The 17,872-nt window shown below is 53.5% G+C and overlaps 1 protein-coding gene across 1 annotated transcript; it reads left to right on the forward strand.

Annotated features, from left to right (window-relative positions):
• Positions 1-1,640: 1,640 nt before the first annotated feature.
• On the forward strand, positions 1,641-3,112 carry MIND_00882200 (uncharacterized protein; the record flags this gene model as incomplete). Its single annotated transcript, XM_037365476.1, has 5 exons — positions 1,641-2,166; positions 2,215-2,700; positions 2,758-2,910; positions 2,969-3,018; positions 3,068-3,112. The coding sequence occupies 5 exons, from the start codon at positions 1,641-1,643 to the stop codon at positions 3,110-3,112; spliced, it is 1,260 nt and encodes a 419-aa protein (XP_037218718.1).
• Between the last annotated feature and the right edge of the window lie 14,760 nt (positions 3,113-17,872).

Consider the following 17,872-nt stretch of genomic DNA (forward strand, 5'->3'; position numbering starts at 1 on the left):
TTCCCGTTCCACAGTACGATGGACCGCGAGGCTGCGATGCAGGCTCAGCACGCGTTGCTTCTCCATCGTGGTCTGGTGGAGGCCATGGACCAACTCCGGATAAGCGAGGGTGGCTTAACGGCCAGCAGTCTGGTGGAGACACCAGACAACACAACCGAGTTGTCACCCCGGCCCACGCCAATGGTCCTTTGGTTTGGCCCCGCTCCTCTTCTCCCGTCAACCGCTTCCGCGCCACTAACCACTGACGTTGCCAACGAAGACCGTGCCGCGGTAAACTTCATCCGTCGTGGCATTGAGGAGAGTGACGCGTTCGGGAAAGCGCGGGCCGCCGCGTGGGACTGCCAGCTGACTACCATGCAGGCTATGCACGTACTGCATGCCCAGGAGCACGCTCATGCTCTCCAGGAACTGCTGAAAACCTTTTATCAGCAAGCCATCGACAACGGTAACCAAGGGCACGCTAACCTTTGGGCTGCCGCTGGATGGGCAGGGGAGAATGGCTGTGAGCGCATCGACGATTTTGCTTGTCGAAGGGTGATGTCCATGCTGCAAGCGGATGACCGATACGAAGAGATCTGGAAGGGTGTTGTCATCAGCGCTTGCGAATGGAGTCTGCAGTACAGCGAGTTGTACGCACCTTCTGTGCTTCAGTATTTTGGTGCTGACTTGACTTGCAGAGAGCGCTTGTTTGGCGTTGGGGAGGCCCAGCACATGGCGGAAGAAGAGACTAAGGCGTTCGGTGCGGTGACCGGTGACACGAGACCACACGTGGCTGTCACACCGGAGTCACTGCCCGAAAACCTCACTTCGCCGCCACCTTTCGATGCTTGGCCGACCCTCCTGCCCGACTACCCCTACGCGCAAGCGCTGCTCGCAGACCGGAAGAAGTATATGGTTGAAGAGGAGGACGGCACTGAAGGTCAGAACAAGCTTGAAATTGCAAAGAACACAACTAAACAAGTGAACTTACCAGGTGCTGAGTCCGACGAGAGTTTACCTGGAGCCCGCGATTTCATTATTCGCTGGCAGATGAATCGCATATCGGAGCTCTATGAAGCTGGTCAGCTGGAAGAAGCACGCAGGGTCTGGGTTAGCGCCATGCAATCCTTGTACAAACGCGCCAAATACCCTTTTCCTTCCCATTCCGACCTTCACCCCGAAGACGCGTCCGCCGAAAATGAGGGAGACGGTGATGACGACGAGTGGTATCAGAGCCTGGGCGGAGACAGCGAAAGCTCTTATGATGCGGATAGCGAAGAGGACGTGCTAGAAGACGGGTATGTGCGCTTACAGCTTACAACTTGTGTTAATTTGGTTGACAGGGAAATACGGGACAACATGCGCGCGGGCATGGACATTGACATGCCCTCGCTGCTTCCCCCGGACTCACCAGCCTATACTCTCTCTGACGAACCGGTGCTTGTTCGCAGTTCCATCCAACACCCGCCAATTGCTGCTTATCTTGTCCTGCCTTCTGTGCCGCAAGCCGCAACCAACCTCGCCACCACTACAGCTACTGCCGCGCCCGCGTTCAGCTCGACAGCGCGCTCGGCCTCACTGTCGTCACCAACGAAGAAGAAACTCAATATAGCCTTCTTCACCCAGAACTGTCTTGGGAACGAACGGACCGACGTTTCGAGATGCACAACCTCTGGCGACATGTCTACCACCCACATGGCTCTTTTGTTCATCAACCACACATTCCGATGCGACTGTACGAGCAAGCAGGCGCATTCCGCGTGCTACCCTTTTCTGGCGACCTTGATCCACCCAACATCGAAATTTCACCTGATTCATCGGCAACCTCGAATTATCCTGACTCACCTTTAGCCGCATGGGACCCCGCGTATGAGTTCTCAACCTTGGAGTCTCATTTCGAAGAGGCGGTGGCCACTATCGAGAAACGGGAAGGTTTGCTGGGGGTAGCTTCGGTTATGAAGCGAATTTTGGAGCCTTATAAACTGGCGTACTCACTTTCCAGTGCGAACACGTTTGCGCCGCTCCGCCATGCTCACAACCTGGTTTATGGACGGACTGGTCTAGGCACTGTCTACGATCCCGACATGTGCCGAGAACCTGACGGGCAGCGCATGGAGTTCGTTATCGGAAACGAATTCCGGTTAGAGCTTGATGGAGAAGTAAATCCTGAAAAGCGGAGACCCTTTTGTAAGACTATCAGTTCAGAAACGCAGGATGGTACTGACATTGTGTCAGCGGGAACTCATTTCAATCTCCTCGCAACAGCGCAGGAGTTTCTTGGCACTTGGGATACCGCAGTGCATCGCATGCTTTTGATGGCTGCGCGAGCGGGGCTCAACCCGACCCAAGCAGCCTACCAACACCTTGTTCATCATAACCACGACAACGCGCGGGCCTTCAATTACCTCCATCCCATCCTCTCGCGTGACCAACATGCTCTCGGCGAAATCGCTTACCAACAGGTTTACTATCTTGGCTTTGTGGAGCAGGCCGAGCTCATGCGGCGCATTTTACGAATTCGATTTTATCCTCTAATTGAAGCCAAGCTTCAACAGCTCCGCAATGACGGCTTCCTCGACATCAACCATCTCGCTGGCGACCAAGAAGTCTGGACTCGTCACATCCCTGGGTTTCGGAGCATCCTCGACACCTTTGATAGTGACTCTGATCCCGGTTCAAGTGATATCGAATTTATCGACCCAATGGATGACCGACTTTTTGGTGAGCCACCATCCCCAGTATTCTCTGACTTCTTTCGAGATACTGATGACTATTCAGCAGCATCCCCATCCCCTCCCTTTCTTCAGCCTGATGACGAAACGGGCAATAACTTTCTCGCCAACTACACCGAGGCCCAACTTCGTGAAATTGCTGATGAGCTCATCGACTTTGGGCAGGAATTTCTTGGTGATGGTGATAATTTCTGGACTGGTGATCGCAACGACGAGACGATCCTGGTCGAGAGCCCTACTCAGGCCATCAATTATAGCAACGAGATCTTCTGGGCCAAGGCATAGGTCGGTGTTCGATATATACCAGGTACTCATCACATCTGTTCGCCGCGGGTCGCCACTGATTAGCACTGCAGAACCTGGAGATCGACAGCCTCATCCTGCTTCGCCGCCACAACTAACTGCAACACTGTATGTATATTATCTAAACTGGATAATACCCTTCCTTTTCTTCCTGTCACTTCAACTCCCTGCCTCTCTAGTCTTTCCTTCTCCTGTTGTTATCCACTTACCATATGACTCTATGAACCATCTACCTAATTTCCCTTTCACTCAATGGACATTTTATGCCTGTATATGGACATTACTTTTCCCTATCCTCCCCCTTGTTTCTATGGACTTAACTCTTGTTTGTCTTGTACTTATACTCAGAGTATTGGTGATCCTACTCAACAAATTTACTATTTGTCTTGGGTATCTCTGTGTGCTGCTAAGTGACTGGAGCTTAGTAAGACTCAAAATTGGATCTCAGACCAAAGTATCTTATTCAAATTTCTTCTTCTCAGCTTCTAACTTGGAGTTGAGTAATGAATCAACTCTGATGCCAGACACTGAGACTTGTGAAAATCTACTCAACTCAAGTTCAAACTGGACAAACAAAACTTGTGAAACTCAATCCTTGGGTTTCACACCAGAAGGTGACTCTGATATTTGGGAAGAAGATGATGACCTTATCTTCTATCCAGTAGAGATGGAGGACTCCAGTGGGAAAGCATATCAGGCTTTTACAATGTATAAAAGGGTGGATAAAAAGATCAGACCAGTATCTACTACCTTTTCCCCTGAGTATGAAGTCAAAAGACAAATTCCAGAAGACCCACTCAAGTCTCTCCCTTCACTCCCAACCAACCCACCAGTGTTTGTACCTACTGAAAGGATCACTACAGAAAGACTTTCTTTATTAGAGGTGAATTCTGACAAATTCCTTTCTTCAGAGGAAGAAAAGTTGATCTTACATCTTCTCAGGCTCAATGAAGAAGCATTAGCATTTGAAGATAGAGAAAGAGGCTCATTCAAGGATGAGTATTTCTCGCCATATAAGATAGCAACTATTCCTCATGTTCCCTGGGAATATAAGAATATTCCAATTCCCCCAGGTATACTAGACAAAGTTATTGATGTGCTGAAGTTAAAAATGGAGGCAGGAGTATATGAACTCTGTCAGTCATCTTATAGATCAAGATGGTTCTGTGTTATGAAAAAGAACGGAAAATTGCGAATAGTCCATGATCTCCAGCCACTTAACAAGGTCTCAATTCGGGATGCAGGAATGCTTCCAATTGTAGATGACTTTGTGGAAGGATTTGCAGGCCGCCAGTGTTATACAGTCTTTGACTTATACTGGGGCTTTGATGCCCGCAAAATGGAGCCAGAGAGCAGAGACATGACAGCCTTCATGACACCATTAGGACTTCTTAGAATCACTTCAATGCCAACAGGGTATACAAACTCTCCAGCAGAATTTCAAAAGTGTATGGTCTTTATACTACATGATGAGATTCCACACATAGCCAACGTGTTTATAGATGACCTTCCTATCAAAGGACCAGTATCTGCATATCTAGATAAAAATGGGCAGCCAGAGACCTTGCCAGAGAACCCTGGGATACGTCGTTTTATCTGGGAACATGCTAATGATGTTCACAGAATTATGCACAAAGTCAAACTAGCAGGAGGTACCTTCTCAGGGACTAAAGTACAAATATGCCGACGAGAAGCACTAATTGTTGGGCAATTATGTTCACCAGAGGGCCGTATACCTGATCGTAAGAAAGTGTCATCTATCTTAGATTGGCCACCCTTGAAGTCCCCCAAAGAAGTCCGACAATTTCTCGGACTCTGTGGGACTGTACGTATATGGATACCTCAATACTCCACTATAATTCGGCCGCTTACTGAATTGTATCGTAAAACTGTCGATTTTGCCTGGGATGAACGGAGATCACAAGCATTTGAGAAAATCAAACAGTTAGTAGCATCAGCCCCAGCCCTCACACCTATAGACTACAAGTCAGGCAGGCAAATAATATTGTCAATTGACTCTAGTAAGTATGGCACTGGTATGGTACTGTCCCAAATAGATGAAGAAGGACGCCGGCGACCTGCCCGGTATGGTTCTTTACCTATGAGTGAACGTGAATCCCGATATTCCCAGCCAAAACTTGAACTGTTTGGTGTATACAGAGCTCTCAGGCATTGGCGTTTATATTTGGTAGGGGCTCAAAATCTTCGTCTAGAAGTTGATGCCAAGTTTATTCAGGGGCTACTCAATAGTCCTGACTTGCAACCCGATGCAGCTGTCAATAGGTGGATACAAGGAATCCTTATGTTTCACTTTGAACTAGTCCATGTTCCAGCAGAAAAATTTCATGGGCCAGACGCATTATCCCGAAGAGGGTTAGCACCTGGAGAAACCGCCAAAGATGATGATGATACCTGGCTAGATGAAATTGCTCTTCTTGTCAGAAAAGTAGACCCAACTACCCTCCCAGATAAAGCATTGAGCCTTCCATCCTGTCATCTTGCTAGAAGTACTCAGGAAATGGACTTGCGCAACATTGAACATTTTTTGAAAACACTTGAAGCCCCAAGTTTCTTGACACCACAAAAGCATCAGCGATTTCTGCGACAGGCAACACAGTTTATGGTTAACGAAGACAAACTATATAAACGAAATTCACATGGGCCTCCATTGCAAGTTATTACTGATCCCACTATACGCCTACGAATTCTCACACAGTCACATGAGGACTTAGGGCACAAAGGAGTCCGCCCTCTGGGAGCTATTACGTAACCGATTTTGGTGGCCAAAAATACATAATGACATCTCCCACCATGTGGCATCATGTCATACCTGCCAAGTTAGAAACACTCGGAAGATGGAAAAACCTCTCTCCGTATCAACACCAGTGACAATCTTTCAGAAAGTCTACATAGACATTATGAATATGCCTAAAGCAGGCAGTTTTACGAAAATTGTTGCAGCCCGAGATGACTTGACAGGTACATGCGAGGCTATGGCAATTGAAGACGCCACTGCGAATACTCTTGCACGTTTCTTCTGGACACATATCTACTGCCGCTATGGATGCCCACGCCGTGTAGTTACTGACAATGGACCCGAAGTCAAAGCAGGTTTTGAGGAACTCATGCAACGTCTGCGTGTTCCCCATGTCCGGGTTTCTGGCTATAATAAGCATGCTAACGGAGTTGTAGAACGCGGCCACTTTACGTTGAGAGAAGCCATCGTACGAGCCTGTGGGAAAAATCTTGATGACTGGCCTAACAAATTGCCTCTGGGAATCTTCGCCGATAGAGTCACTGTCAGCCGCGTGACAGGCTTTTCCCCTTACCAACTACTCCATGGCACAGACCCCATATTACCTTTTGACCTCTTTGAGGCCACCTTTCTAGTCACAGGATTTAAGCCCAATATGAGCACTACTGACTTGCTTGCTCTCCGAATTCGACAATTGGCCAAACTCAATACTGATGTGAAACGTGCTGCGAACATGCTTGCTCAGTCCCGATTTAGATCGAAAGCGCATTTTGAGCGGCGTTTCCACCACCGGCTGCTGAAGAGTGACTACCAGCCAGGCGAGCTTGTATTGTTACGAAATGTGGGCATTGAAAATCAAATGAGCATCAAGCGGAAAACAGAGGACCGATACTTAGGACCATACCAAGTGGTGCGAAAGAATGCAGGAGGAGCCTATATCATTAGTGAACTAGACGGAGCCGTTTTTTACTCAGAATCCAGTAGCCGCTTTTCGTCTTTACCCATATATCACCCGACGACACCCATTCATGCAATCTGACAGTGGCGAAAGTTCTTCGGATGACACCGACGGCTCCAGTGAGGAGGAAATTGACTCGGATAACGAGTAATCGGCGATTCCATGCCGAGAAGGAGGATGCTCGGCTGACTCTGTAAAACCATAACCATTAAAAGGAAGTCAGCCTTGAAGCGCACCTAACATGCAACTACCCACTCCGCCTTCCTCTCTCAAAGTCACCATGATCCCACCAACCCCAATCACTCGCCACAAGTCCACAGACTCTCTGGCCTCCCTCTCTTCTTCTGGAAGTACCATTGTTGTGCCATCCAACAGTGCTCGTAACTCGTTTTCGTCCTTCACCACTGAGGACCTCCTGGAGCTGGAAGCGGCCCGAGCTTCTAGTCACAATGCCTATCGCATCTGTCTTGATGATAACTCGATCAGCGAGGTAGCGCCCGAGGAGGATAGCGTATGTCGCCTGTGTAGAAAACATATACAGACGTGACTCATCAAAATTATCAGGGCTTCGAACTTTTATATCAGGCAATCAACGACCACGAATACCAGGCTTGCGATATAAAGGAACCACCCTTCAGCCCAGCGCGTCCTAACACTCCCATTCAAATCCACATTCACAAAACGATTACTCAGACTTCGGAACCACTGTCTAAGTTCTTCATCGAAAAACCTGGAGATCTCCAATTGGGTAGGACCTCGGAAACCATTGAACGAGCCAACACTCCTGTACGCATACAGCCTTACTTGCTGTAGTGCTCCACTCCGCTATGACCACTCTCTTACCATTATTCTCACAGGTCCACCGCAACCGCTACAATGAACGAGAGGTCAAGCCTAAACCATCAGTCTGCAAACCCGAACCTGATGAAGTTGTAACCCCATCTATGCGACAACAGATTTTTCAAGAGCGTGCGGTTAATAACAAGCTCATTTCCGCCGCCTTGAACCCAGTCATGTGTGGCAACGCGTACCAGGTGGCCATCTCTGTTTATACCGACAGCCAGACTGGGGAGAAGTACTTTTGTATTTCGTCAGGTCTGCCATACCTACTCAAGAGAGGCGACACACTTGTCACCCACGAAGGTTTGGAGGGGACTTGGAAGGTAAAAGACATCTGGACATCTGATTTTTGGTGGGCGCACGTCAAGCTCTACAATTCAGAGCGGAAGGAAGAGGCACTAGTCCGCATCAGCTATGAATACGCCAATGCTCGTTTGGTGTCTGGCACTATGGTGGGCAACTGGCTGGCCGAAGAAATCTCTCAAGCAATTACTAAGCTTTGTCGTGCAGGTCAGGCTTTCCAACGAAACATTTATAGCCTTGTGAAACATGTGGTTCAAGTGCTCTTCGAGAGCGGAAATACAAACGCGCAATCCTTTTGACATTTTAGCTATACGTACGATACATATATGTTTTGTGTAGATGAACAATCCCTCGACTGATGCTCCTTCTTTTTGAATTTGAAAGGATTTAGCCTAGCTTATGTTTTTCCTCTATCAACTGAGGGCAGTTGAAAAATCTGTTCGCCGCGGATGTCAAGCCTGAAAAGTGTTTGGCATAAAGAGGAAAAACATAATCAGTTGCAATTTCCTTTCAAAAGAAAAAGAACAGCCAAGCTGGCCGCTGGAAGTCATGTGATGTGACATTGTGACAGATGACATCATTATGACATCATTGGGAACGCTCCGCAATGATGTCATACCTTGAAAACAGCATAAAAGGAGCTCAGTTTTGGATGCTAGAGGAGACAACCCCCACTATACTTTCCCTCCCACTCATCCTCACATTTGAGTAGACACTACTGTGTGTACACTTGAATACATCTTACCTCTTTTGGACGATTTTGATCTGACATTTGATCCCATCAAACGATAAGGATTAAATAAGCTAGAACCCCCACAAGAATATTAGGAGTACTCACTGGCAGTCCTCTAGTATTTTTGATCTTCACAAGTCTTTGGTAGACTTATACGTACGATATACGAATTGATTGGTTTCCGATAGCTAAGGCAGTTATCTGGAATTAATCCCCGCAAGCCACGTTTACCTGGAATTCGCTTTGCCCCGGTGCGCATAAGGTTTTCTTCGAACAAGAATAATTGTTAGATCGCAAGCACCTAGTCAGCCCAACTTGATCACTCATTAAATTGACTCATCATTTGGAACTGCTGTGTTTGGATTAGCATAATTTTCTACTTTGCACGTTACGATTGAGAACTTGTTTTGCCCTGGTGCGCATTAGGTTTTCTACCCAGTTGTTTTTTTAGTTCAGTAAGCCAGAATTAGTCATTTACAGAATTGACTTTATCTTGGTTTATTATATCCCCAAATAACCATTTCTCAAATAATCCATTCAGAGTAAAATCTGAATAACCTACCATCACCTTTCCCACGAACTTATACGTGAAGTTCTTGGACAAAGTCGCTCCCAGAGCTTTACGTTGGAAAACAAATTTCCACTCGACACCGCCATTACCATTGCGCCCGGTGTGATGTGGGATGTTATAGCTGACACAGTTCATGTATGACTGATGTGGGATGTTATAGCTGACGCAGTTCATGTATAGCTGATGTGGGATGTTATAGCTGACGCAGTTCATGTATGACTGATGTGGGATGTTATAGCTGACGTGTTCCACGTATGACTGATGTGAGATGTTATAGCTGACGTGTTCCACGTATGACTGATGTGGGATGTTATAGCTGGACGCAGTTCATGTATGACTGATGTGGGATGTTATAGCTGACGTAGTCCTGCATAACTGACGTATGAAGTCCGATAGCTGACGTGAGATGTCATGCATGACGCAGTTCATGTATCACTGACGTGAGCTCACGTAGACTAATGGCTGATGTGAGGTCTTGACACTGACATTCACACCCTCTCCCAATCACTGACTTTGAACATCCTACTGAGTATCTGCTGCGACTATGGCTGCTGCAATTACTTCCCCTACATCATCTTCAATCTCACTGTCCTCCTCATCTCCATCTTGGGCTCCAGCAGCACCTGCAGAAGTTGGAACATCTTCCTGACCTCTGGGATTATAAGTAGTAGAATCAAACCCATGTTCAGTGGTAGGTAGAGGAGCTGCTGCTGCTGGCTGACTCACAGGAGTCGCAAGCTGTCAGACTGCGGGTCGGGCCGTGCAAGGACTTCTCCTAAGAACGCGCGCCCGGAACAGAACAGACGAATAGTCGGGCCCGCAAGTATGGCGGGCGGTGTAGATCGAAACTGAAAGGGCCCGTGAACTCGGTCCCTTGTCGTAGTCGGTGGTCGATGGTTCGAATCGGGTCGTGTTGGGCCCGATGAGTCGATAGCGTCTCCTCGCACGGAGTAAGGTAGTTCTTCAGACGATCTAAGCGATAGAGTACAGGGTACACTATCGCGCCTTATATATGCGGGCCCGCAAAGGGGGTGATCGGACACCCTGGCCTCTCCTCCTCCTCCTTGCTCCCGTTCCTGGCCGCAGAGGGGACGATCGCACATCCCTTGCGGGCCAGGTGCTACTCCTGACCTCCTAGCACTCCTCCCCAGTCCCCTGGTGTCGAGTTGGGCTCGGCGACGGCTCGACGCGTCGTTCTCGGTCACGTGCTTCCCACGTGTGCATTCCTCCTACTGGGGCGCATGTTCCCCGTCGTCACGTGCTGCGTGTTACGGGCCCGCAATGGCCCGACACCAGCGCCGGAGCGGACGGGCCGGGTCTTATCCGTGACATCACCCCCTCCCTAGGAACGACTCGTCTCGAGTCGGCGTGGCTCGGTCGCCCCGGTTTCTCGGGTTTAATTTTGACTCTAGCTCGTCTTTCCAATCGCAAATTCCATCCAGCCCATAAGCTTAAGCTAAGCTTCGGCTGTGCATTTTAATCTCCCGCGGCTTCTGTCGCCTCGTGGCGTACGCAGATCGATTCTTCCTGTCCATCAAGTGTTTCACCGCGGTCACGTGCGGTGTATCGTAGGTGTTTTTCAATTCAGTTGCGCGTCCTTTGTTCGTATTGCTTGCGAATAGGCTGTGCTGCGCGCCTCGGTCGAGTTCGATATAGAACGCGTTCGTTCTCCATATAAGCCGGGGTTCCCCTTCTAATTCTCTCCATGTCCTCCCCCAACTTGTACCGCTCCGGGTTATTGCCCCCCCTCGTCCCTCAGATGGTTCCCCCGTCGTCGGAACCTGGTCGTCTGTTCGTTCGTCTCGCCTCTATGTCTCTCGTCGAGTTTCCTGCCTCCTGGCCCATCGCAAGGGCGAGACCCGTCGTACCGGGAATCGTTCGAGCGCCTCCGTCCGTTAGAGGACTTGCCTCTGTCTCAAGCTGCCGAGTACTCCTCCAAGTTGCTCCCTCAGTTGGCCCCCGTAGTCCGTTCGCATCGAGCTCCCACTCTCCCAGTTCCCCCTGCAGCGCCCCAGTTCCCGTCGTCCTCTCGTCGAATCTTGTGGCAAAGCGAGTTCGACCGCCTGATGAAAGCCGGCCTGTGGCAGCCCGTTGTCTTCGGGCCCCACCACCTTTACTTTGGTGTTTTGTTCGATGCGTTTCCCTCCTCCTTCATCTGGCGTCGCGAGGACGGCTCCCTTCAGGATATCCGCCCCTTGTTCGGACAACTGGGCCGCGGCCTCCTTGCCCATCTCCTCTCTGCCGACACTTCTTTCCCCAGTGATTCGTTCTTTCCCCGCTTGTGGCGTTGGGTGGTATGTTTCCTTCCTGGCTCGCTTCCGGCCGTGCGCTTACGGTCTTCATCCAGCGCCTTATCCTGCATGCATTGTCTTGCGCCTCCTCGGCCGGCCTTCCCTCCTTCGTATCGGATCGATTCCTTATCCTGGCCCACGTGGCCGCCTTCCGCGTATTTCCCCAAGAGAACATGGCGCGTCCTGATACGTTGGCCCGGCTGCTGGGCCCTCTCCCTCCATCTCTCGTGCCGCCGTTCCTCCATGCCGACCGGTGGTCGTCCCTTCGTTCGGGTAGTTTCCTTGCCTGACCCTCGGGAGGAGTTTGCCTTCTTGGGCGGCCCCTCGTTGGATGAGGCGGAAGCGGGTGTTTCGTTCAGCTTCCTCCCGTTGGCGGCCTGGTTGGATGATCAATTCCCGAGCCCCGAGAGTGATCCGGAGGGTTCCGAGTCGACGGCGGTCATGAAGCGCGTTCCCCCTGCGCCGGTGGTTCGGGCGCGGTCTTCGTCTTCGATGGAGGTCGACGTGGAACGGGATGGTGCCCCGCCGGTTTCGACCCTGCTTTTCCTACCTTCCGACTCGGGTTCGGATTCGGATGTGGAGGTGATCGCCGGCCCTCGTCGTTTGTCTTCAGTGGGGATCGACGCCTCTGAACACGAGTCGGCTACGGATGCCCTCGACCCTTCCTTCTCCCCAGCCGTGTCGCCTGCCCCGTTGCAACGGGATTTCGGCACCCCCTTGGCCCCTCGTCTAGAATCTACTGGACAGCTGGCGCTTTTCGGGGGAGCCCCTCGTCAACCAGGAACAGTGATCCGATCCCTTTCCCCTCGCTGTGAGTATTGCATCGCTCATGATCGTTTATGCACCGTGTGGGCGTCCCAGATAGTTCGCCCCAGAAACTCCCTGGTCCCGTGCGTCGGGCTTGTGACGCATGCAGCCCGCTCCATCGGGCCTGTCTGCGTTGGCGGTCTTTTGCAGATGCGTACAAGGCTCGTTCCGCGGATCTGCGCGAGTTTTCCTTCGAATTTTGGGAGCGTCAAGTCGAGGATGGCGAGTTTGCGCTCCTACGTCCCGATCCCCCTTCGCCCGATCTAGTCGGGCTGTCCGCATCGGTCCCGTACCGATCCTTCTTGTTCTCTTATTTGCCCCGTTCAAACGAGGATCGGTTCGGGCGGAGCCCGACCCCGACGGTCGGGCCTTCTTCGGGCCGTCGGCGTCGCCCGGTCGTCCTTTCGTCAGTGTCTTCTCGGGACTCCTCCCCGTCCCCCGTGCGAAAACGAGTTCGCACCCGCTCGCCGTCTCCCCCACCATCGTCAAGTCGGCCCCCCCGCCGAGGCCTCGCCCCACTTTCCGCCGGCCGGCCTCCCCTGTCGCGGATCGCTCGTTAGGAGAGGCATCGTCCCGGCCATCCGTTCCTGCGGGTAAGACCCACCCTCCTTCTTATCCCACCATGGGTTTCCAGGTGCCTTCGTTCCCTCGAGTCTCCCTGTGGTTCGGGAGGGAGTGGGACTTGGATCGGGCTATTGCCGAGTCTCGCCGGTTGCATGGGGACCTGTTGGTACCCGCCGATCAGCGCTTGTCGCCGTTGGGCGTGCTGTTGTTGCAACAATCGGCGGTTCATTCGGCCGACGGGGGCTTCCCGGATGCTCGAACCCGTGCCCTCGCGGAGTTGTCGTCGATCGTTCCCTGGACGCAGACCTCCGGTTGGTGAACTCGCTGGAGTCCCTGACAGCATCGCAGGGACGTTGCCGGACGTATGCCGCTATCTGGGCGCCATTCTTCTGGCTATCCACCGGTCCGAAGGAGAGAGGTCGGGATTTTGGGAAACGCCGGAGGGTTTGGAGCGTCGGGCCGCTGAACGAGAGGTGTATGCGAATGTGTGCCGTCAGGACGGCCTGAGCTTCGACATGATGGACCTGGATTAGGCTTCGGCGACTCGTTGGTCGTTCTTCGCGGAATCGGCCGGGGTTCCCCGTCTACTCGGGCCTCGGCGTTCGGGTATCCCCGTCCTTTTGTTTGCTGTCATCGTTCTCGCGCCTTGTCAAGTCGGCCCTCTCCCGTAGGGCGCCCCGTGGTGGTTCGGACCGTATCGTGTTTTTTGTCTGCGTATTTTCCACTTTTTTGTATTTTTGCTGTCTGTAATCGATCGATTCGTCTTGCGCTCGTCCATTGTGTGATGGGTGAAGAAAGAGATTTATTATTAGGGGACAGAGGCCCCGCCACAGATTAAGTAGAGCAGATTACGAGAGAGATAAGAACGGCCCCCAGGGCCTTCGTGCGGAGGGAGGAGGTGTGCCCCATTTTATCAGGCAGAGTGTGCCGGTGGCCCGGGGCGGTCCGAGATGATTCGGATCGGGGTTCGGCCGTACGCGGGGAGGGGCGGTGAGTTGTTGAGGCGTCGGCGCTTTGCGGCGGGCCCGGCACCATGGGCCGGGCAAGCGTGTTCCATGTGTCGATGGTGTTCATCCAGGGAGACCCGCCTAGGGGTGCCCCACTTCAGGGCGGGCTCCTTTCTCCCGTAGAGGACGCGGTTGAAGACCACGGGTTGGGCTTCGAGGGTGCGTCCGTATAGGTAGGCAAGGGAGGCGACGATGATAGCCACTAGCGTAGCCCACGCCGGGAGTGCGATGACGGTGGTAGTGTCCATTCTGTTGCGGGTGTAGGGGGATCGCTTAGATTCTGTCAGACTGCGGGTCGGGCCGTGCAAGGACTTCTCCTAAGAACGCGCGCCCGGAACAGAACAGACGAATAGTCGGGCCCGCAAGTATGGCGGGCGGTGTAGATCGAAACTGAAAGGGCCCGTGAACTCGGTCCCTTGTCGTAGTCGGTGGTCGATGGTTCGAATCGGGTCGTGTTGGGCCCGATGAGTCGATAGCGTCTCCTCGCACGGAGTAAGGTAGTTCTTCAGACGATCTAAGCGATAGAGTACAGGGTACACTATCGCGCCTTATATATGCGGGCCCGCAAAGGGGGTGATCGGACACCCTGGCCTCTCCTCCTCCTCCTTGCTCCCGTTCCTGGCCGCAGAGGGGACGATCGCACATCCCTTGCGGGCCAGGTGCTACTCCTGACCTCCTAGCACTCCTCCCCAGTCCCCTGGTGTCGAGTTGGGCTCGGCGACGGCTCGACGCGGCGTCGTTCTCGGTCACGTGCTTCCCACGTGTGCATTCCTCCTACTGGGGCGCATGTTCCCCGTCGTCACGTGCTGCGTGTTACGGGCCCGCAATGGCCCGACACCAGCGCCCGGAGCGGACGGGCCGGGTCTTATCCGTGACATCACCCCTCCCTAGGAACGACTCGTCTCGAGTCGGCGTGGCTCGGTCGCCCGGTTTCTCGGGTTTAATTTTGACTCTAGCTCGTCTTTCCAATCGCAAATTCCATCCAGCCCATAAGCTTAAGCTAAGCTTCGGCTGTGCATTTTAATCTCCGCCGGCTTCTGTCGCCTCGTGGCGACGCAGATCGATTCTTCCTGTCCATCAAGTGTTTCACCGCGGTCACGTGCGGTGTATCGTAGGTGTTTTTCAATTCAGTTGCGCGTCCTTTGTTCGTATTGCTTGCGAATAGGCTGTGCTGCGCGCCTCGGTCGAGTTCGATATAGAACGCGTTCGTTCTCCATATAAGCCGGGGTTCCCCTTCTAATTCTCTCCATGTCCTCCCCCAACTTGTACCGCTCCGGGTTATTGCCCCCCCTCGTCCCTCAGATGGTTCCCCCGTCGTCGGAACCTGGTCGTCTGTTCGTTCGTCTCGCCTCTATGTCTCTCGTCGAGTTTCCTGCCTCCTGGCCCATCGCGCAAGGGCGAGACCCGTCGTACCGGGAATCGTTCGAGCGCCTCCGTCCGTTAGAGGACTTGCCTCTGTCTCAAGCTGCCGAGTACTCCTCCAAGTTGCTCCCTCAGTTGGCCCCCGTAGTCCGTTCGCATCGAGCTCCCACTCTCCCAGTTCCCCCTGCAGCGCCCCAGTTCCCGTCGTCCTCTCGTCGAATCTTGTGGCAAAGCGAGTTCGACCGCCTGATGAAAGCCGGCCTGTGGCAGCCCGTTGTCTTCGGGCCCCACCACCTTTACTTTGGTGTTTTGTTCGATGCGTTTCCCTCCTCCTTCATCTGGCGTCGCGAGGACGGCTCCCTTCAGGATATCCGCCCCTTGTTCGGACAACTGGGCCGCGGCCTCCTTGCCCATCTCCTCTCTGCCGACACTTCTTTCCCCAGTGATTCGTTCTTCCCCGCTTGTGGCGTTGGGTGGTATGTTTCCTTCCTGGCTCGCTTCCGGCCGTGCGCTTACGGTCTTCATCCAGCGCCTTATCCTGCATGCATTGTCTTGCGCCTCCTCGGCCGGCCTTCCCTCCTTCGTATCGGATCGATTCCTTATCCTGGCCCACGTGGCCGCCTTCCGCGTATTTCCCCAAGAGAACATGGCGCGTCCTGATACGTTGGCCCGGCTGCTGGGCCCTCTCCCTCCATCTCTCGTGCCGCCGTTCCTCCATGCCGACCGGTGGTCGTCCTTCGTTCGGGTAGTTTCCTTGCCTGACCCTCGGGAGGAGTTTGCCTTCTTGGGCGGCCCCTCGTTGGATGAGGCGGAAGCGGGTGTTTCGTTCAGCTTCCTCCCGTTGGCGGCCTGGTTGGATGATCAATTCCCGAGCCCCGAGAGTGATCCGGAGGGTTCCGAGTCGACGGCGGTCATGAAGCGCGTTCCCCCTGCGCCGGTGGTTCGGGCGCGGTCTTCGTCTTCGATGGAGGTCGACGTGGAACGGGATGGTGCCCCGCCGGTTTCGACCCTGCTTTTCCTACCTTCCGACTCGGGTTCGGATTCGGATGTGGAGGTGATCGCCGGCCCTCGTCGTTTGTCTTCAGTGGGGATCGACGCCTCTGAACACGAGTCGGCTACGGATGCCCTCGACCCTTCCTTCTCCCCAGCCGTGTCGCCTGCCCCGTTGCAACGGGATTTCGGCACCCCCTTGGCCCCTCGTCTAGAATCTACTGGACAGCTGGCGCTTTTCCGGGGGGAGCCCCCTCGTCAACCAGGAACAGTGATCCGATCCCTTTCCCCTCGCTGTGAGTATTGCATCGCTCATGATCGTTTATGCACCGTGTGGGGCGTCCCAGATAGTTCGCCCCAGAAACTCCCTGGTCCCGTGCGTCGGGCTTGTGACGCATGCAGCCCGCTCCATCGGGCCTGTCTGCGTTGGCGGTCTTTTGCAGATGCGTACAAGGCTCGTTCCGCGGATCTGCGCGAGTTTTCCTTCGAATTTTGGGAGCGTCAAGTCGAGGATGGCGAGTTTGCGCTCCTACGTCCCGATCCCCGCTTCGCCGATCTAGTCGGGCTGTCCGCATCGGTCCCGTACCGATCCTTCTTGTTCTCTTATTTGCCCCGTTCAAACGAGGATCGGTTCGGGCGGAGCCCGACCCCGACGGTCGGGCCTTCTTCGGGCCGTCGGCGTCGCCCGGTCGTCCTTTCGTCAGTGTCTTCTCGGGACTCCTCCCCGTCCCCCGTGTGCGAAAACGAGTTCGCACCCGCTCGCCGTCTCCCCCACCATCGTCAAGTCGGCCCCCGCCGAGGCCTCGCCCCACTTTCCGCCGGCCGGCCTCCCCTGTCGCGGATCGCTCGTTAGGAGAGGCATCGTCCCGGCCATCCGTTCCTGCGGGTAAGACCCACCCTCCTTCTTATCCCACCATGGGTTTCCAGGTGCCTTCGTTCCCTCGAGTCTCCCTGTGGTTCGGGAGGGAGTGGGACTTGGATCGGGCTATTGCCGAGTCTCGCCGGTTGCATGGGGACCTGTTGGTACCCGCCGATCAGCGCTTGTCGCCGTTGGGCGTGCTGTTGTTGCAACAATCGGCGGTTCATTCGGCCGACGGGGGCTTCCCGGATGCTCGAACCCGTGCCCTCGCGGAGTTGTCGTCGATGCGTTCCCTGGACGCAGACCTCCGGTTGGTGAACTCGCTGGAGTCCCTGACAGCATCGCGGGACGTTGCCGACGTATGCCGCTATCTGGGCGCCATTCTTCTGGCTATCCACCGGTCCGAAGGAGAGAGGTCGGGATTTTGGGAAACGCCGGAGGGTTTGGAGCGTCGGGCCGCTGAACGAGAGGTGTATGCGAATGTGTGCCGTCAGGACGGCCTGAGCTTCGACATGATGGACCTGGATTAGGCTTCGGCGACTCGTTGGTCGTTCTTCGCGGAATCGGCCGGGGTTCCCCGTCTACTCGGGCCTCGGCGTTCGGGTATCCCCGTCCTTTTGTTTGCTGTCATCGTTCGCGCGCCTTGTCAAGTCGGCCCTCTCCCGTAGGGCGCCCCCGTGGTGGTTCGGACCGTATCGTGTTTTTTGTCTGCGTATTTTCCACTTTTTTGTATTTTTGCTGTCTGTAATCGATCGATTCGTCTTGCGCTCGTCCATTGTGTGATGGGTGAAGAAAGAGATTTATTATTAGGGGACAGA

This window comes from Mycena indigotica, assembly GCF_014461135.1.
Source record: "Mycena indigotica strain 171206Taipei chromosome Unknown Mind.scaff0007, whole genome shotgun sequence".
Lineage (NCBI taxonomy): Eukaryota > Fungi > Basidiomycota > Agaricomycetes > Agaricales > Mycenaceae > Mycena > Mycena indigotica.